Raw genomic sequence first — 22,141 nt, 5'->3', positions numbered from 1 at the left:
ACGGCATATGGGATCTTCCTGGACCGGGGCACGAACCCGCGTTCCCTGCATCGGCAGGCAGACTCTCAACCACTGCGCCACCAGGGAAGCCCCCATTATGAAAACCTTTTATATACACAGATTTATCTTCCCCTAACAAACTCTGACTTCTGCCAGAAATCAAAAACTTCCAAGGCCTACTCACCCAGGAAATGTTAGGTCAGATCTTGCAATCACCTCTATTAAAGAAAACTAAACAGTTATATCAGGAAGTAGGTAATAAAAGGCAGATCACGTTTAGACAAAGACATGGTTACTTTTTTATTTGAAGAAAAAAAAAGTATGTTTTAATAAATACTGCAGAAACATTGACCAAACAAACATACAAAGTGACTTCAACATTTAAAAAACTGCAATGAAAGTTCTGCTTTATAACAGTTATAACTTATTTTCTTTTTACAATATTTAAATACAGAAAGCACTTGCCAGCTATTTCGTAATACTGCCCAAAGCATAATGCTGCATCAATCAAAGCATAGCATGTTGGTAAAATGTCTGTATTTCGTGGGAAATGACTGGAATGGTATTTTCTTGCAGAGACAGAACAAAGTGCTCATAAGACACAGACTGAATGCTGTAATTACCTTAATCTCCTTCCTGCCACAATTGAATGGGAGCACAGCTTCAACACTTCAAAAATGAAGCTTTATCACTGGAAAGAAAGCTCGTTTTCAACAAGCACCAACAATAAAAAGGTCAGATCTGGTTTCTTCTCTGAAAGAAGCTCTAAAAGTAACTGGTCAAAAAATATCTGTAAACTATTTTAAATGCTGACTCTTTTATGCGACGATAGTGATAAAGTATCAAACACGGGCCTTGGTGGAATCTGGTTAAGTGAGGTTTAGCAGTCACTCTCTAGAAATGCCCTAGGATGGTGTCAGGACTGACATCACATAATTTTCCTCTAAGGATTCTCGAAAGCTTGGATCAGAGGGTCCTTCTGTATCATGTTCATTGAAAGAAAGTGAAATAAACAAACTGATCATCAGATATTGCCAACTTCGGAGCTTCATCCCAAAAGAGGTTTTTTGCTTTGTACTTTTGGTATCTTAATTCCGGACGGCTTAACTCACAAACTGTGCTTTCTGCTACTATCCTTCATTCGTTATCTCTTCAGATGAAAATAGTACCTACATTTTTTTCCCCCTTGGACCATTCCATGACGTCAAACCAAGACACCTTTTATTTGACTTTGCATTTTTATCAACGATGGCAAAAAAAAACAACAACAAACCACACACCCTCTTTTCTAAACAGCACACAAAAATATCACATTGAGCAATTTACCACTTTTTAATGACAATCACAAGGATGAACAGAACCATCAGACTGAATAAAAATTGACACTTTTTTTCTAGCTGACCTATTCGATCTTGGTAGTGCTGGTCTGCATATCTTGCAAGACTGCAAAAGCCTTTCTTGAGAACCATCTCGCTCAGCTATCTTCAGGATGGCAAGATTTCAAAGCCTCACCAACTTTTCCTCTGGATATCCCATGGGTCCTGATACAATTTCCATTTTAATGATGAGCTAGGAGGAAATTAGATCACATCCTCTAGAAAACTAAATGCTAAGGTCACAGTACCAGTTCCCCAATGAGGACGGTGTATTAATATATACTTTTTGTAAAGGAGATTAAAACACTTAAAAATTAAATCAAAGTAGAGATCCATGAATAGATTGTAACAAAGAAAACAAAAACGCAAGCACCATTCAGAGCGTGGTTTTTCTTCTTGGAGGTCCTCGCATTCCTCCTCACCCTCTAGCCCATCTGAATCTCTCTTTTTTGGCATATTTTTCAAGTCACGCTTCAAAACTCTTCAATGAACTCACTTCTCACCACTTGTTCTACATGCCGAACCTAAGGACAGGATTCCAAAAAGATGAGCATCCTTCCAAATGCCTCCTAAGCCTCCAGAATACGTGACTTTGGCTATGCACTTTGCTCAGACTTCACCTTTTTTTTTTTTTGTTGGTGGTGTTTTCCACACTAGGTTTCCTTGTCCTCACTAAAGATAACCAGAGATTCACATCACAGTGCAACTCTTGGCTTTGTCCTTTCGTAAGTCCGTAGCCACCGCGGAGAGTTCTGGTCTGCTGGGCATGTGTGAAATCCGCTTTGTCGCCCTCTGCGATTTGTTCCGCTTAACGTTTTTATTTGTCTTGTTTACACATGCCAAGGTGGCCACGTGAAAAATGTCTCTGACACTATTTTCTGACTGTAAAGCCGAGCATTCGATGTAAGTAGCTGCTCCGATCTGTTTGGCCATATTCGCCCCCTGAGAAGCAAGAAGAAAGGGCCTGTGATCAGCAATAAGCCTTTGGGGAAGTGTGTCTTCCAACATCACGAAATAATGCATAGCAAAATGTTTCTAATGTTAACTGAATTTTCTAAGTATTGACGAAAAACAATTTTTTACATTTGCACTGCCTTATTTATTATTTCATAAATATTTGCAGCCAAGACCCAATCCTAAGATGTCCAATTATCATCACTCAGTAGACACTGCTTGACTTCCCAGAGGTGCTAAAGGCTGATCTAATGTCATTGGGTCATCAATAAACAAGGGCCACGATCAAATAGTTAGTATGGGTGATTCTAAGAATTACCCAGAGAATCTTACTATTGGAAGAGAGTAAAAAAGCTGAAGACCATGAATTTAAATGCTCTGGCAGGGTGATCTGGCCCCTTGAGCCTGTTCCAGCACCTCATGGGGCACTCAATTTCTCTTTTCTTGAGCGTAAATGGCACTCAAGACTAATAGACAAGTTGTACAAAAAACAGGGGTAAGAGAATCTAGAATCAATTTTGAAACGTATATGATTATGTCTTAGGGACAAAATAAATTGAGGAAAGGAATAATACTTTCTAGCATCTACAACTTACTTAGGAGACACAAAATATGTAATTTCTAAATGGGGACCAGACAACCAGTGGACACAATAATAAGCATGTGTGCATCAAAATGACTTATTTACCTAGCCAGATTTTTGTTAATTGGAATGAAGGACAAAGAAGACCACAGTATGAATGGTCAAACGATGAATACTAAATAAAATTCTAGCTGTTTCAACATGAACTCTCTTTAGAATCTGGTTGTAAGTTTTAAGAGAGTGAACTTCTGAAACCAATTCTCCTCCTTTCTAAATGCTTGAGGGAAATGCGTGCAGAAATGATGAAGCTCTAAAAGACAGTTTTCTGGAGTGCTCTATTTTACTGACAATGGCCTTTTTAAAGTATTGTATTGTATTGTGTTGCTGAGTGTAAAATAAGATTAACTTTAAGAGTAATACTTTAAGAGTATTACTGATTTTGACCACATTCTCTCTTAAAATCTATTTCACTTTAAACCCAGTGAGAGTTGCAGAGATACAGAGTGTTGACTATGAGCCACTGTTTCTGCACTCAAGTAATCAAATATCATGTGAGTCCCTTACCGAATAACAGAGCATTTCACATTTTAAAGGATTTTTTTTTCCAAACACGTCTTATGTATACACACACACACACACACACACACACACACACACACACACGAATCCTTACACAGTCAACTGCTAAATAAGTACTGGAAAGCTCTTTGAGAGAGTCCAGAATCAAAGTATCACCACAATTTCAGCCAAACCTTTTCCCAGATCACTTTGGTGCTCACTTAGCAGTTGTTACATTAATCTGAGCAATGGGCTGCCAGGAAGGGGCTGGGATAGTTGCTGTGAAGGCAGAGGCACAGAAACGCCAGCCCTTCTCATCTGTGTTTACAGATGGTCACGGCCTGGACACATGGTGCTCATTCTGCATCTTAGGAAAAAAAGGGGCTAGCGCCTGGCCTTGACCCCTGGTTGAGCCTTTAGAAAAGCAGCTACTTTTTATTTTATTTCCTATGAATGATGTTCCATTTCTGACATTCTAAAATCTATGTGTGCCCACTGACTACATACGTACCTGGTCATAGGACACTGGGGTCTGCCTGTGGTTTGAGAGCTCTACTAATGTACTGACATCTGTCCGAAGATCAGATTTGCAGCCGACCAAGAGCATCTTGGTGTTGGGACAAAACTCCTGGATTTCACCTTTCCACTATGGGGGGGAAAAGAAGATGAAAAATTAACAAAGTGCTGGCATCCATAAAGTGGAAAACAAGGTCTCCACCGGCAGGCATTGGAAATGGGACTCCAAAAGGACATTTAAAAGAAATTGTCACTTCAGATGCAGAAGCAAACTTGCATTTATCTTCTACCTAGACATTAAATGTTGCTGCTTTTTAAAGTGGATCCATTAGGGAACCATATTCTTCTTCTCTGTGACTCATTAACTGTCCCTACTGCAAGAGACCTGTTGGGTGTTGTGAGAAAGTAACTAAGGCAATTTTTTAATTATTGTGGTATCTCTGAAAGATAAAAGTGCCTTAAGAATAATTATATATTCTAACAAGTGACTACATCCTCGGATATGTTGAGCTGGTACTTCCCAGCATGGGAGACTGGGAATAAGGCAGAGCCAACACAAGCACAGATGTACATTCACTGATCCCACCTAGAGAGACTGAGCAGCCACCATGTGCTGAAATCTCTACTGAGATTCCAGAGACTGGAGATAGAGTTAACAGAACAGAATGTCCTGCCTTTAAGGACCTTCCATTGGTGTGGCTGAATCAACAGAGACCATGACATTTGCAAAGGCCCATCTCAGGTTATCAGGGAGGCATCTGGTCCCATGGCTCATATGTCCTTGAGTTAGTCTTAAATGACGTAAGTTATTAATTTAGTCTACTTTGGCTAGTTGTTTCATGTGACAACAAGAACTCTTAGAACCTCCAGAAAAGCCTGGCAGGGAATTCCAACTGTCCTCTTAAAGGGCAAATGGATGACTTTTTGTGGTTTCACTTCCTCAAGCTTGAGATGGCCATCAGGGTGAGAGTCAGGAGTTCAGAGTGTTGACAGGAGAGCTCAGCACCGGGGCTGAGATCGGGAACCTGCGCCTGCCTCTCCCTGCCCACATTCACAAATACGTACTCAGTGCTCTACGAAATACTGTGGTGGTTACAGAGATGATTAAGATGTAGCTGAGTCTTCTGGAAAGGAATTCACAAGAGAGTGGGGGTGATTAAGTCATGTCTATAATACTAGATAAAAGTGACATCCTGCAGGAGTAATTTAAAAGACCTCTAGAGGAGACATCTCCAGATCTAGAACTGTGGGCAATGAACTCTAGTCCAAAGCACACCCATGGATTGAAGGGAATAATACAGACTTTCCATAAGAGCCTAATTTATCCACCAACTCCTCCCTCCCGCCCTCCCTCCCCTCCTTCCTTCCAGCACTATTTAGAGGCATCTATCATGTGCTAGATGACACTGGAGTAAGAACTAGAAGGTGAATTGAAAAAAAGAATAAGATCTCTCCAGCTCTAAGTCACCGTAACCTCTTTGATATTCAAGGACTTAAAGGATTCAATTAATCAAGACAAACCATAGCAGGGATTATCATGAGCCTTAAACTTCACACAAATGTAAAACACACTCATTAATATCTCTAAGGCCAAAGTCACTACACATTTGGTCTTAGCAGACAAAAGCAAAATAAAACAGGAGCGAGGCTTTTCATCATAAATTATGCATAACCCGATACTACATCAAGTAAGAACTCCAGTACATAAGCAGTCTCTTTTATCTACAGACAAGCAAGAGACAAGTTGCTACGTTGTTCCTCAGCTGTGTGACGGCTCTGGCCTGCCCCAGGGTCTAGCAATTATTCACAAGCACCGAAGGCAGGAAAGGTGTATTCCTGCCAGAATCTGACAGTCGCATTATTTGTGCTAGATACAAACATTACTCAAAATTGAAAGCTAAAAAGAGCCTTTAATCTTTTAAGAAATTCATATTTCATTGAACTAACTATATTTGTCATGTTTAGTAAAGAGACGGGGTAGCGGGGATGATTAACCTTCAAATCCTAATTTCATAATGACACACAAGGCCAGCAGTCAAACATGATAGGGAAAAATAAACTAATAAAAACACACAAAACACGAGGACACTGCCTTGCTCTTAAGCACATCCTCTGACTAAGCCTGAGTGCGTGGAGAAGAAGGGGGCTCTAGGGAAGGTCTGATTCCGAAACCCCACAGCACTCAGGCCAGGACTGAGAAGTCAGCTAGAGGCTAATACACGCTGGTCCTTGGATGGGCATATGCCTTTCTCTACCTACCCAGAGGCTTAGTCCTAGGTTGGCGGAGCCCAAGGAATGCTCCCCGCCCCCGGCCCAGCCTCCCCAGGACCTGTGACCCACCTGCCATAGGGTGCCTTCCTCCTGACCCCCCCTGGGTTCCATCCAGAGCTTCCTCAGATTCCTTCCCCACCTACAGAACCTCACACTACCTTTGCCTCCAGAAACTAGCTATGTGATATCATCTGTGACACGTGTACACGACTGTGTTTACTAGTATCTGACATTACCTGGTCTAATGTCTGTAAACACACCCCTACTCCTCCCCTATTTATTCTATTTCCGTTTCTAATAAATAACATCACTACTGAAATACAGCTTCTTTACTAAAACAGCTATTACTGCATTCATTTCAATCCCTGAATTGAGGTCAAGAGTAAACCTGTAAAGTAAAGCACAAGCTACAGGGTGAATGAAGGACGGAAAGAAGGAAGACACACTTAGCAGTAATGGAGTATCAGTATTTTTAGCTGTCCCACTGCCACCCAAAGGATAAACACAGAGGCTCTTAAAAGGGTATTTTGTTTCTTAAAATGAAATAAAATGTTGAGCAGGTTCATCATCAAAACTTGGGACACATAGGAGTGGAAACCCTGTTATAATGTGCGAGTGTCCTTTTCAGTGTTTTAATTACAAGACATACAGCAGGGAATTAACTGCAGTGTTTGAGCTCCCAGCCAACCACATGTTTCTACTTCATATCTGGGCCAGTACTGATCTGCGTCATCCCTCCCCAGCACTTGCCTTTTTCAGGACACTGTCCAGCGTCTCTGGTCTACTGATGTCAAAGCAAATCAGCACAGCATCTGAATCTGGGTAAGAGAGGGGCCGGACGTTGTCATAGTAAGGAGAACCTGAGAAGAAACAAAGAAATACAAGTTTTCAGATGGATATCCCCTTTGCCTGTCATGCATGAACTCTGCCCTTTTGAATTGAATCCTTGGATGGTCACATGGCTCCCATCTCCTCTAATTCTTGGAAAAGAAAGCAAACAAAAGCCGAGTAGTACTATATTCATTTCTACTAGAAGAAAAGGAAACCTCACTTGTAACTGACTTAAATTCGAGGGGAGGAGCCAGGATCTTAAGTTGAAATCTGCACAGTTCAAAGAGTAGAGCCCAAAGGCACCTAGGTGGAGGGCAGAAGCATCTGGAACCAGATGGTCTGGAGTGCAAATCCACCTCCACCACTGCAAGACGGGGGCAGGCGGCTTCAGGTCTTTGTGCCTCCGATTCTTCATGCATGAAAGGAAGATGACAACAGTACCTACCTGGGATTCAATAAACCTGGGCAGTGCCTGTCACTTAGTAACGGATCAAGAAGTCTTAACTATGGCTATGGCTGTGCTGTTGCTATCGAAAGCTGAGTGGTAGCAAGCACAGTCACAGGAGCTACTTCTTGGGAAAGAGCCCGATATTCAAGATCACTCTGTTAGTACAATGGAGAATGGGGGAGGGAGGAAAAGGGTGGGTTCAGCCACACAAAGAGAACCATCGTGAACCTCATCAGCACCACCTTATCTCCAAGTTACAAGTTTGTATAAGCCATGACCTTTGAGCTTGCGTACTTAAACTTATCCCCAAACCCTGTATAGACTCTCTTCCTGTTACAACCAAAGAATGTAATAAATGCCATACTGGATCCTGTCACCTTTTTACACTTTTCCATCTCTGGGAGTGACATCAAGGCATGATCCAAGGATCTGAGCCTGAGTTAAATCCAGGGTTCCCTAAAGGTTCAAGTTACCAGCCGATTAATTTAACCACAGAACCTCCTCTGGTCGTTTAGGAAATTTCTTCCATTCTTTTAAAAATCCCAAAGGATGGGCAATTGCATGAGGCCAGTTATTATAAAATGGTGTGCCTATAAAATCAAATAACAGCCGGCCATGCTATTTATTTTTTGAAAAATCATTTTCAGTATACTGACATTTCACAAGCACAACATGAAATCATTTTCCTAGGAATGTGTATATATATATATATATATATATATGTATATATATAATTTGACTCCAGAATAGAGAAAAAAAATCTAAGCCACCAGACTTTTTGAAACCCAATTTCATTTTGACATCACCTTCCATTTCTAGCAGAAAAACATGACATGTTGTCCCCTGATAAATCAAAACCTCAAAAGTCAAAGTCAGGGAAAGAGAAAGAACTAAAGAAGCTTTTCAAATAATCTTTTACAGTTCTATCAAAACAAAATTTTTCAGGAGGCTGCTCTTGAGATCTCAAAGTTACTGTCCGTAGTTAGGGTGCATCATCCACTTTTCACAGGATATTGTGGGCTCCTAGCATTCACTAAGCAACCCCAGGAATGCTGTGGCTTTTTCACCAGCTGCTTTAGGGATGGAAAGTGACAACTTCAAGCAAGAAGCAAGGGAAATGTTCTAGGAATCAGGAAGAAAAGTGTGAACAAATATAGAACAACTAAGCCAGAATCTGTCCTGAGCTACAGCAGCTCCCTGCCCACATCTGGAATCAGGACCCTGATGGGTAGAGACTGAGAACAAAAAGATACTTTCCAAAAGCTTAAAGGGTTTAAAGTTAAAAAAAAAAAAAAAGCCATTTAAAATAGTAAGGCCTGTAAGAATAGGCTGTTTCTGAAAGCTTCTTTCTGAAAGGCTGTTTGCTGAAAATGACACGCTGTGGCTGCTGCCTTCTCAGCCACTCAAAAAAAAAAAAATCTGAGGTTACAAGAAAAATTCACAAATAGTTCATTAACTTCAACATTTTTGAGAGGATCAGAAATGAGACGGCTTATCACTATACATGGATACACTGGCATTTCCATATTTGTTCTGTGAAGTTCAGACTTTCTGAATTGCAGCTTCTGTTTCCGTGTCCAAAGTCTAACCTGGACACAGCTTCTGCTGTAATTATTGCGGAATCTCTTTTTCTAAATATGGAATCAGAAAATTCCAGATCACAGAGTGGAAATCCAAATACCAGACACATACACGAGGATTTCCTCCGCTCTTCCAAGTTAGCAGGAGATGACCTGACCCCAAATCTAGAAAGTCACAGTGTTCCAACAATTCAGGATGTCAGAAACCTAACTAGGCTTCAGAGATCTCCCTTCTTGGAAATCACTCCCATTGGGAAGAAAACTATCTCGCTGTGGATATTTTCCAGTCTCCAGCAGACCTGAACTTTGGAGGACAGGCTTCTCCAGGTGCCTTATTCCTTCAGGACATAATCTTTGACTAAGATGAAAGTAAGTACACACTGCTGATCTCTGATCTAAGACTACTCTACATAACAGTGAAAACCATCTTTCCCAGACACAAAATTAAGGAAAGACAGTTGGAGAATTACAAGGGTGCTAAAATAGAATAATCAAAATTTGAACTACTGGGAAAATCCAGAGGAATGGTTTTAACTTCCAAGCCACCACGTGGCTGCAGAGAATACCCCTCCCTTTGTGTACTGGGCTTCTCTCCCCCTCCCATTTTATGGCCACAAAGGGGATGTGGCTTTATCTTCTTCAGCCCTCTGTCGCTGCTGGAGACTCCTCTTCCTAGAATCAAGGGAACTGCCTTCTGTACTTAGTGGGTGTACCCAAATATCTTCAAAATGTAGGTACTGGCCTGACTTTAAAATGAAGTGGAGTTTGCAAATGAAACCAAATTCTTATGGAGGTTTGATTCTGCTTTTGTTTTTATTTGGTTTAATGTTTTGAATGAAAATACATATTAAATATATATATATATATATTAAGGTTCATGAGAAATATGTCACCTTCCTTGTTGAGATACATAAGTAATTTTTAAGAGCTTTAACAAGATGTAATTAGGAGTGACACTTTGATCTGTCCTATTACTTTTGCTAACGAACAGCGCTTTTAGATCCACAAGAGTGTCCAAAGGTAGTAATAAAACTGATCTCCACATTTATTAGTTATAAGCATAATTTGCCCAACCACTAACCACAAGAGTAATTTGTCATTAAACTTAACAAGACCACTTATTCTTTTTTTTTTTTTTTTTTTTCTGCGGTACGTGGGCCTCTCACTGTTGTGGCCTCTCCCATTGTGGAGCACAGGCTCCGGACGCGCAAGCTGAGTGGCTATGGCTCACGGGCCCAGCCGCTCCACGGCATGTGGGATCTCCGTGGCATGTGGGATCTTCCCCGACCGGGGCACGAACCCGTGTCCCCTGCATCGGCAGGCAGACTCCGAACCACTGCACCACCAGGGAAGCCCCATTATATTTCTTGATAGGGCATGGTTAAAACTTTGAATAGAAAAATCCATGGTCTGTATTTTTTCAGAGTAAAAAAAGAAAACTGATAGAGAATGATAAAAGAACTGTCCTACCAGGAAGAATCTAACAATCCACCGGCTAAGCACGACCTTCGGGCAGGGTGTGGGAGGGTGTGGGACCCGGGTGTGGGGGGGAGGGTGAATCCAGTGTAACTTGCAAGTGTTTACTCTGCATTTAAGCGCTTGGAATTCTTGCCTATAAAGCCCAAGCTACCGCACAAAGCAAGGAAGAAAAGCAAAGCTTGAGGGTGCATGGTGTGATCACAGGCATGCGGGGGCTAACTCGTCACCCAAGAAAAAATAAAGAGGAATTCCAGGAATGCCCCTATGAAGTGAGAAGCAATACAGGGAGGGAGAAGTGACACCAAAGGAAGAAGCAGAAAGCAAGTCGATGAGACAGGAACAATACCTGCCCCTCACTCCTCCATCCCTCCAGAAAAGCCTTACAGCATTCTGTTAAGTCAAACAGTAAAATATTAACTTCTACAGATTTTTTTTAAAGATGCATGTGACAAGCTTCCGAGGTAACTATAGAACTAAACACAAGGCAAGAAAGAACACTGAATAATTGTGTATTATGTAGAAAAGAACAGAACTTTAACTGCAGTATATAGTAGGTACTGACATACATGTAGTATGTACTCTAGTACCCAAGAAAGTACTAGATCTAAAGTCGGTTAGTCTAGGTACTGAGCTTTGCTTGTCAAATGAAACTCACCACGTGGAATAGGCTTTCTTGCACATGGTAGTTCTCAGATGCAGCATTTCTCTTATACTTTGTGTAACTTTAAGCACCCAGCACTATTCCAAGGTCCTTTCTATTTAACCATCAGATCATCCAAAGGAAAATTTCAAGAAATTCCACACTGTAAAGAAACGATGACACCACATATGCAAAAAGTGTGCTCCCAAACCCCACAGAGAACAAGCTTTGCTTGGGTGGGGACTGGAATAGTGCCATGTGAGGTTCTCTGAGTCCTTCGAGTTTGGCAAACATCAGCAAAGTTCCAAAAGGCTTCTGAAACTGTTCAGGTCTACCCATCTTTGTCTTCAAGATCATTAATTCTGGGTGAGAGCCGTCTTTCCAGCCCAAGAATGGTCACAAAGTGCCTCACCCAGAAACTACTTCTGCAGACACATACCTGTCTGCTTAAGTCATCTCTTCACAAAGACAGAGAACACACCATATATGTACATAATTAAATGTAAGAAGATTCATGCCCAAAAGGGAGGCTTTAGGGAACCTTTTGCAAAACGAGTTCAAACACCAGGAGGCTTTATAGGAGCTTGAGAACTGAAAACTCTAGTTGACTATTTCATAAATACAACTTCTTTTACTTGAACCTTAAATTGAACAACTTCTCTTTCTCCCATAAGAAATTCCTACCTAGAACAATAAAATCAGGGATACTGCATATTTTGGGGAGAGAAAATATATTAACTTTTGGTATTTTTAGTGATCACCAAGGGAACACCTGTACCCAACAGCAGTTACCATGTGGATGATCTGCCCAGTTATTACAAGATTCCATTTCGTCATGCCATCTCCACTCAGAGTGAAAGCTCCAAATCAGCAATCATCTCAGGAATGTGAATCAAGTCCAGGCAGAACTTTGGGTCTGGCTCAGTATAAGACTGTTGAACTCTTTTTCCAAGCAGTCTGCACTACAGGTACCAGGCCCTCAAATATGCAACAAGTATTGCCAGGAAGGATATTTTATTTGTTTCTTCTATAGGTTCAGCTTAACAGAAATTATAAACAGATTTTATGAAAATTTGGGGGCATTTCTCTGTTGCTACTGAGAAAAGAATCAATATTTTCAATTTCCGGGAACAATGCAGATACGTAGTTGTATAGAAAGTCAAAGAGGTAGAAATAAGACTATTTTTGAGCTTTAAATAAAGGTTTAGGGTTAAACTCCCAATCTTACTGAGATACCTTAAAAATATAAGAATCAAAACATTTTACTTAAAGTGGAACTATAGTAAGTCACAGAACTTTAGGGATACGAGTAGATAGGTATACTTCTAAAAAAATTATATTATCTTTCAGGAATAACCCATGAGTGAATCTGCCCTGCCACATACTATGTCATCAGGCTCATGTTTCAAAGCTAACGTGCACAACACCTGGTTGGACTTCTGAGGCAGCTTACGTTCATGCCAGTGAAATTTCTGTTATGTCAAGGGGGTCTCTGAGTAAAGTTGGCAATATATAGTAACTGAGGAGACATTTAAAGGGCGTCAGAAAATGGTTGAGACACAAGTAATTCATTTGGCATGGACCACCAGACACCATGAGCTAGCTGGAGGAACTACTTGGTCCTTGGTGTCACATCTAACGCAAAAGAACTGGATTCATGAGAAAACATCTGGTTATTTCAGGTGGCATCAGAATGATCCATCTGGATGCCTCACTGAAAATGTGCAACTTAGCAAGAAACCAGATTGGAAAAAACCTGACACTAAATGGGGTTTAAATTAGAGAGACAGAGAGAGACAGAGATCTAGACACAGATATAAACTTAGAAAGGGAATTTATATCTTCCTCCTTTTTTTGATCTATAGTTTCCACAGAAATCACTGCACAGTGGACAATTCTCCAAATGCAGTTTTATGTATTTCTTACTAGAAATCACAATCCAAACTCAGGGCTGTTTTGCCTTTAACCCACATCTCTTACAGAGTTTCAGGGAGAAAACTCAAGAGTTGAACCTGGCTTTGGAACTCTAAGCTCCTAGAGCTCATTACTACCTATGATCTAACTGGTTTTGTGCAATTTTGCCCTTGATATTCACAACACAAGCACCCATCCTTCTTTGGCTTCTTCATAAATTCTTGCCCTCCCCCTTTCTCTAACAAGGTTAAAATTCCTCAATTTTCAGAATCTTGTTCTCCCTGATAGTCATTCAACGTAAGCATGTTTCCAAGTGGGAGGGATGTTAAAGAGTTCTTAAGAACTGAGTCAACTTCGAGAGATGAGGAAGAAATTGTGGTGGGCTTCGATGAGTCACAAGTCAGGGGGCTTGGGCTAGCCCTGCAGCCTTCAACAGTTTTTTGGATCTTCTTGCTAAGTGAATCCAGCTTTAGAACCTCCAGGCCCAGCCTCCTATAAACAAGTACTAGACAGTGAGTACCTTGAGGGCAGGCACTGTCCTAGCCAGGCTTGTCCCTGCTCCCACAGCCTTTAGCAGAGTTCATGCACACCAAATGCCCTAAAAAAATGTTTACTGGTTTCAATCATTTCTATAAGTCTTGCCTTGATGTGTTAATTTACATCTTAAATCACAAAAAAGGGACCAGTGATCCTTTTGATGCTGCTTTTCTGGATTAATTATTTACTAACCTCCACATTGCTGAAACGTTATTTCAAGAGTGCTTGTCACTGAGACTATTCTTCAAACCTGATGTATGATCTATAAATATAACAATATATTGATAGGCAGACTTATGGCTATAGAGGAGTTTGTCCTCAAAGTCAGGCCATGAGTAATTAAGATTTTCCTCTCTTCTCTAAGAATACTACATCCTCTGTTAATACTGCTAAAAGCTAGTACAGGAAGTGCTAACTTTAGCACTCGTGGCCTAAAAGAACCTTGTATCAGGACAGGATTCAAAAGAATGTTTATGAGGCAACAGCATAGTTATTGTGGGCGAATATTAGCAGCTGAATTGAGTATTTTAAAACTCACAATATGCCTTAAATAAAATGTGCATTAACTTGCCCTGGTTAAAAGCTGAAATGAATGATTATTACTCCCTAAATCACATGTGCTGAAATTACACTGCAATCAAATCACTTAGGAAAAGATATGGTGATCCTTAAGTGACAAAGTTTCTATTATTAGTAGACACTGGCTTCATGCTACAAATTGCCTCTATGCTTGGCAAATCTGGCAGATTCTGAAGCACAAGACTACTTTGGTCTCACTTATCACTTCAAAATGTTGAAACCATTACCCATTGTTTTGCAGAAACTCACTGAGTGAATTTGAAAAATCAACAGGAGCATTTCTGCAACTTTTAATCAAAATGCTCATCTTATTATCAATGAAAGGGAATAGGAAATATTTCTCATTAAAATCAAGAAATCATAGACCTGTATCCAAAGACTACCTTTTAGAGATAGTCAAAAATCCTCCCTTTTAGAGGAGTCACAGTGCCGTTATTTATAAGAGGGTTTTGTTTCCTTTTTTTTTTTTTTAATTTTTATTGGAGTGTAGTTGATTTATAATGTTGTGTTAGCTTCAGGTGTACAGCAAAGTGAACCAGTTGCATATATACCTATACCCACTCTTTTAGATTCTTTTCCCATATATATAGGCCATTACAGAGTATTGAGTAGAGTTCCCTGTGCTATACAGTATGTCCTTGTTGATTATCTATTTTATATATAGTAGTGTGTATATGTCAATCCCAATCTCCCAATTTATCCCTCCCCATCCCACTTTCCCCCATGTAACCATAAGTTTGTTTTCTGCATCTGTGACTCTGTTTTGTAAATAAGTTCATTTGTACCATTTTTTTAGATTCCACACATACGTGATATCATATATTTGTCTATCTCTGTCTGACTTCACTCAGTATGACAATCTCTAGGTCCATCCATGTTGCTGCAAATGGCATTATTTCATTTTTTATGGCTGAGTAATATTCCATTGTATACATGTACATCTTCTTTATCCATTCCTCTGTCGATGGACTCTTAGCTTGTTTTCATGTCCTGGCTATGGTAAACAGTGCTGCAATGAACATTGGGGTGCGTGTATCTTTTCAAATTGTGTTTCCTTTTAGGGGGGCTGGAATAACTTTAAGCAGCCATAAGAAAATGACTGGCAAAGTGCCATTTGTGGCTGCTTCTTTAATTGGTGTGTGCCTTGGGGGCGGCGGGAAAAGTTTCCTGCCTGAGGATCTAGAAGATCTATCAGCGCTAGGGATGCCTAACAAGGGAAATCCACAGCAATCAGATGGAAAGGGCACTTGGGTTCAAGAATCTGACAAAATTGGCTCATCATAGGTTGCATGTGAACCTCACTAAGTGGGGAGAGCTTCCTTCCCCCCACTCTCTGCCTTACCTGGACTGTATGCATCTTAGGGGTAGGACCATATTTTAATTAACTCTGTATCTCTAAGGCCTGAGAGAAGCCCTGCACATAGTAGATGCAGAAAGGACGAGGGAAAGAGGGAGAGAGAAAATGAGACTATACATTACTGTGCCTCAGAAAGTAGGGAATGAATTATCTTTTCTCTTGGTGCAACGAAGCCCCACAAATCCTAATTCCACTTGATGTTCTTTCCTACACCCAAACTGGCAGAGCTCTGCCTGTGCATAATCGTATGCTGCTGGGGGAAAAGGAGAACCCCTTATGAGAAGCTGTCCAAGTACAGAAACCGGATATGAGAACAGCTTCCATCTCCTAATGTCTGCTAGGAGGCTAACCAGGATGTGAATGCCATTCAAAGGGCAAAGTTTATGCCATCTCTCTCCCTATGTAGGAGAAGTTACATGCCTCATTTTCCCTCTAACTTGCACAAAGTTCTAGAAGGGGAAAAAAAAAATCTGACATTTAGGACTTTAGACACTTGGCTTGGATATTTTCTCCAGAGTTAAACTGATAGCAGTTGGAAAAAATAAATGTATCAAGAGGCATCAGGCATACACAATTATTTTCACAACCCAAACTAAATAAATGTCTTAGTGGGCAAAGAAAATGTCAAATGTTTGTCAAAAAATAATCCTGTTCAGAAATTTGCCATGAAAAGCTTGAGATGAAATGAAAAACGGTTAAAGATACTTGAAATGATTCGTTGCTGTTGCAACAGTTCTTGCTAGATGTATTCCACTCATGAATGATAAAACATTTTTGGTGGAAACAGTCTATTCCTAGAATCCAGGCAATGCTTCATGACTGTGTTTAATTAACTCACATTTCACCTCACAAACAACACAATGGGATTCTAAATAATTCCTTTATGCCTTTTTCCCATTATGTATAAAACTCAATCTAAATTTGAACTAAGATTTCATTACTGGATAATTTTGCTGTGTGGTATTTTCTTAATCACAGTCTTTTCAAACCTTTATATTTTAGTTAAATATGCATAGGTTTTGTTTCATTAAACAAAAATAGAAGTGATTATTTCACTACAGGCTTCATTTCAGGTGATTATCTTTAATCTGATGAAAGGCAATATTTATAAAGTTGCCATTCTTTGTGCACAGGTAATTCAGTGGTAATAAATATCAGGGAATCTCATCTCCTTGGAAGCGACGCATATGATTATTCATTTGTTCATTCAACAGATTTTATTGGGTGACTACTGTGTGCAAGGCATGATGCTATGTGTGCAGAGACCGCAAACTGTAGTTTGGATTAAATACTTGAAATTATACGAAGTGATATTTACCTGCACATGTGAAGCAGAGCCTCCAACTATAAACTGCCCACATTTTGTTTTCTAGGCTTTGTTAAACATGTGCCTTTTCTCTTCTTTAAAAAAAAAAAAAAAAAGTCAATTTGACTCTTTGGGCACCTAATTTAAAATCTCCATTGGTGGTCCTGTGACTCTGTGACCGCTGAAGCTTGAGATGGGACACACAACCCAATATTCCTATAAGCCCACCCATGCCCCCTCCCTGCCCAAATGTGTCTCCTTCTTAAATTCACCAGAAAGCAGTGGCTCTGTTCAGAGCCTGGCTTGCTTTGTAGGTCGTGAAAACTGCAGGATGGGATGGCAGATCCACTGGGACTAAGAGCTGAAGCCAACCAACATCCTGGAAACAAAAAGACTTGCCTGTCTGGTGATCTAAAGTCAAGAAGTATACAGCTGGGAGAGATCCTGCACATTATGTGGTTCTGTATCCTTTTTTTTTTAGATGATGAAATGAGACTCAGGGAGGTAGAGGATCTGCATACAGAAGTCTGTGGTAACCAGCAGCTAAATCTAAACATAGCTTTGTATCAACGACCGGATCAGACTCACAGACCCCATACCTAAATAATTCTTATCACGCATTAGGTCCAAACAGGCTGGGGGAGGAGGCTGAGAATCGGTGTTAATTATTGGTACCATACCAGCTGTCCTGCCCACTAGGCGTAACAAATACCATGATATGTCTGGGAATTTGAGCCTATTAAGTACTAGGCTGTGTACAAATCTGATGATGGAAACTACTGAAATAAGAAAATACTAGAATTCCGTCTATCACCACCTTCCCTATAGTTTCAAGTGTGCAATCCTCAGTACAAACACGGTGAGGTCCCGGTTCTGCTACCCTTGGCGAGGCTCCAGGAAGAGCCTGACTCTCCAGGGAGAAACAAAATCTGCATATCTTACGGCAGCCCTAGGAGCATCTGGCACCAACCGTGAGAGGCGCTCGAGCGAGACTTCTCACTTGCCTTTGTGCCGGCACTGCCTCCGGCGACCCTGTCAGTCAAGGTCTCTTCCTTGTGCTCTCTAATCCCCTGCGTCCCTCGGGGGCTCCAGAGGTTAAAGTCGAGGGCTGTGGGAAGCTCGCACAGCCCAGAAGCACCTCCACGAGGCCACTCCCAACTGAGCGCAGGTTCACCTCGCGGGCCTCCCCGCCCGACGCAAAGCCTGCGTGCTGGCACTCGCGTGCTTCTCCTCCCTAGTTTCACCCGGGATTTGGCTCGGTTCACCCGCGACAGCCCAGCTCCCTGCTAAACTCCCAGGCCTAAGCTCAGGGGCCTTCACCCGGCCTTCCCACTGGCTCGTCCTCCTGCTCCAGAGGCTACGCCCTTCCTGGGAACGGCGCTCCGCCGCCAGGCACCGCAGGCTGGGGCGGCGGGTGCCTGGCTTCCAGCCGGAGGTTCCCGGGGATGCTCCCGCCCCCACCGCGCCTGGCTCAGCCCGAACCCCTAACGGCCGCGCGGGGAAGCCTTCCCCTCCGCGCTGTAACCGGCCCTCCCTACCATCGCGCGCCAGGTTGGTGGGTGGGCGCGTGGGAAGGCGATAACCCAGCCTTGAACCCCAGACCCTTGAAAATAATTCACCATGCCAATAATTCAACTGGACGGGAAGGTCAAAGGCGAATAGGACGGCCCGTCTTGTAGACTGGAGGAGGGTGATGCAATGGGTCAGGAGGGAATGGCGTGGGCCGGGGGACACCAAGTGTTCACGGGGGCGGGGGAGGCTCGGATCTGCCGCTCGGCACCGAGGCGGCGCGGGCTGCCGGCCTGCAGCTCGGAGAGGAGGCCCGGCGACCGCCCGCCGGGTGCTGCCCGCGCAGCCAGCGCATTCCAGGCAGTAGGCGTCACGAGCGCCGCGGCTGCTTGCGCTCACTTCACTCTCTCCCCAAGCATGGAATCCGCCTGTAACTGCGTTGCTTTGGGGATTTTCTCCCACCTCCCACCACCCTCTCCGCGCTCCCCGCCTACCCACCAAGCAATAGGTTAGATCGTGGAGGGGCGCGCTCGCATCCGAGAGCCAGTTGATTCCAAGGCGGCACACGCATGCCCCCAACATTTGGCCTTCCCGGCCGCCCCGAGACGACTCGGGCACAGCTCCGCGGCCACCCGGCTACAAGCATTTTCTACCACTGGGTCACCCCTCGGGCAAAGAACGCCCTTCTCTTCCCACAACTTTCTCCCCGACCCAATGTCGTTCCCCCGCCCCCACTCAGAAGGGACACAATTTTCACCCAGCAGGGAATCCCTCGTAAGAAGCAAAGTTAAAGGAGCGGCGCAGAGCGAGCGCTGGTGGCGCGCTGGCCCGTGCTGAGAGCGTGCCAGGCGCGGAGTCCCGCTACCCGCTGCGCACCCCTGAGCGGCTGGAAACCCTCCCGAGCGCCACGCGGTCCGATGACTCTCTTACCCGAAGTGTCCCACAGGCTCAACTCTATTCTTTGTGTGTCGATTTCAAAACTGGCCGTGTAATTCTCAAACACCGTAGGGACGTAATTCTGGACAAGATGGACAGGGGAAAAAAAGAGGGCAAAGAGGTTATCTTAAAATGAACGACACCCGCAGAACACCCTCTGATAATCGCCTCCCCACTCTCCAACTGAAAAACGAAACCCCAAAACCCGCACCCACCTGATCTCACGCTGAACACGCGGACCCTTCCGAAACCCCTAACTTCCCTCTCGCCCCACCCGTATCCTCCAAGACCCAAGGATCCAAATCTCCCAACCCCAGATTCTGCACACAGGACCGAACAAGTTTCAGAAGCTAGCAGCAGAACGTGCAGGCGCATCCCAACCCCTCAACGTTTCCAGCCCACTTTCCCTTTCCGGGCAGTCTAACCAGGAGGAAAGTAGTAAATGGTGAGAAAGACGGCCGAAAAAAAGAAAAACGGGTGAAGGGGGGAAAGTCAGGGGACACCCACCTCGACGCGGGGGTCCCCCGGGCCGCCCCCCTCCTCGCAGCCCCGGCGGGCCACACTCACCTCTGGGAAGCAGTCTTTGGCGAAGACGTGCAGCAGCGCGGTTTTCCCACACTGACTGTCTCCCACCACTACTATCTTGCATTTCACGTTCTGATTAGGATCCATGATAGATTTACTGGATAATTTCTGGCTGGCTCTTCTCTCCTTCATTGATCTTGCCTTATTTTCTCTCGAAACAGAAATTTTCACTTAAGAGGAAAAAATATATATATATTTCTCTTTCTATAAAAAGCAGATATATAAAAATAAATCGCAAGGCTGGCGGGAACCCCTGAAGCGCCGCGCAGACGAGGAGAGCTAGAGGAGCAGGCTCATTCCTCTCCTCCGACAAGTTTTATGCCTGACTCCACACGGCGCTTCCCAAGTCCAATTCCGATCCGACTGCTTTGTTTCACGCTCTCTGCGCGGCTTTATACCCCCGGCCTTCCAATCCTCTTTCTCAATGAGAGAAGGAAACTGATCCGCCTCCTCCCCTTTTATGGAGCCTGGGAGCGAGCGCCGTCTGGCTCCTCGCAGAACACGTAGACAATGCGCCCTCTAGGGTGACCATGCGGGATCGATTTCCAGACCAAGGCTCTGAGACGACTTGAAGACCCCAATGACGCTTTGCTGAAAGATGGGACTGTACAAGTCAAGGAGGAGGTGGGAAACTGAATTGTCTGTGCATATTGATTTTTATGAGAATTTCTTGAAAAAACGTTTTCATAGGCGCTGATCTACGGAAGCCTCATAATGAACATTTATGAAAGCAAAAACATTTCCTGCCCAACACAGAAGGGTGGGGAAGGGTTAAGTGGCTGCATTTTGTTAGAAAGTGTTTTGTATCAGGTATATAGGCCATGGAACAATAGCTAAGCCGGGGTACTTCCGATGCCGGAACTGGCTTGCCTGGGTCACAGCAAGAGTGGCTTCAGAAACCAGTGAGTTCCAGTGACTCAGGAGGAGAGAGAAAAGGTTTTGAGGAGAGGGAAGGGGAGGTGGGAGGGGAGAAGAAAGAAAAGTGGAAGATGCTCATAACTGAGTGACCAAAGCCATTGGAAACTCAATCCTACTGCACTAGGGACCTAAACACACAAGGTCAGCCATTGTCCCTGTCAGTGAGAAGAGGGGGTAGGAGGGATTCTGATCCTGCCCTTTAATTCCTTTATCTGTAGCTTCCCTTTCTCTGAAATCAAAGCACCCTAGGCTGGACCCAGAAAATAGAAATTTGCTTAGCTGAAAAATGCAGGTACAACCCTTCACTCCCTCTCCACCTCGCCTCCACATCTACCCCCTACCCACCCACCTGAAAGTCTCAGAGAGGACTAAAAATGGCCACACGTTTGTTCTCTCTACCCTATAAAAAAGTCCTTCTTTTCTCATCTTCATTTCCTGTGCTTCAAGTGATCAGGAGGTTTCACCTATTTTTAAAATTTTTATTGAGGTATAGTTGATTTACAGTATCATATGTTTCAGGTGTACAATATAGTAAATCAATTTTTAAAGATTATACTCCATTTATAGTTACTGTAAAATATTGGCTATATTCCCTGTGCTGTGCAATGTATCCTTGTAGCTTATTCATTTTATACATATAGGTTGTACCTCTTAATCCCCTACCCCTGTATTGCCCCTCACCACTACCCTCTCCCCACTGGTGACCATTAGTTCGTTCTCTATATCTGTGGGTCTGCTTCTTATGTTATATTCACTAGTTTGTTTTATTTTTTAGATTTCACATATAAGTGATATCACAGAGTATTTGTCTTTCTCTCTGACTTATTTCACTCAGCATAATGTCCTCCAGGTCCATCCATGTTGTTGCAAATGACAAATTTTGCAGAGGTTTCACCTATTAAATTGTATTAAGGACATTGGCCAAAAAAAACAAAACAAAACTGTATCAGTTCCCCCATGGACACTTCTAGGTTTGTAAATGAGAAGAAGATGAGGTGAAAAACCAGAAAGTTCAGTATGGGGAGTGAAAAGGCACAATGATAGGTGGTTAAAAGCATACATGTAAGTATCAACCCTAGGACCATGAAGACTCAGGGATCCAAGGATGGTCTCCTCTTCCTTTCAGAGTAGAGAAAACTGGAGCCGCTCAAAGGAAGACTGACTCAGTGTGTAGGGCTGTGTTCATACACACACAGGGCTGACTCATAGAAAAGGGGATCGCTGGCCCTGCTCAGATTACTAAAGCAGCACTGGCCAAAGTTTG

General features: G+C 42.9%; 1 protein-coding gene across 2 annotated transcripts; it reads right to left on the bottom strand.

Annotated features, from left to right (window-relative positions):
- Window positions 1-272: 272 nt before the first annotated feature.
- Window positions 273-20,342, bottom strand: RND3 (Rho family GTPase 3). Of its 2 annotated transcripts, XR_016394158.1 has the most exons (6): window positions 19,942-20,342; window positions 19,369-19,456; window positions 7,009-7,118; window positions 3,983-4,117; window positions 1,997-2,318; window positions 273-1,900 (listed from the first exon to the last, which is right to left on the bottom strand). XR_016394158.1 is itself a non-coding variant. In XM_022569695.2 (5 exons), the coding sequence occupies exons 1-5, from the start codon at window positions 20,089-20,091 to the stop codon at window positions 2,067-2,069; spliced, it is 735 nt and encodes a 244-aa protein (XP_022425403.1). In that variant the 5' UTR covers window positions 20,092-20,342; the 3' UTR covers window positions 273-2,066. The 2 variants fall into 2 exon arrangements, 1 of the variants encoding a protein (XP_022425403.1); XM_022569695.2 differs by having other exon boundaries at window positions 273-2,318.
- Window positions 20,343-22,141: the final 1,799 nt, after the last annotated feature.

This window comes from Delphinapterus leucas, chromosome 8, assembly GCF_059928025.1.
Source record: "Delphinapterus leucas isolate spDelLeu-1000000601 "Yukka" chromosome 8, BTC_Dleu_Yukka2, whole genome shotgun sequence".
NCBI lineage: Eukaryota > Metazoa > Chordata > Mammalia > Artiodactyla > Monodontidae > Delphinapterus > Delphinapterus leucas.
Note: the sequence above shows the minus strand (reverse complement) of the source record. Positions and strands in the feature narration are given on the sequence as shown.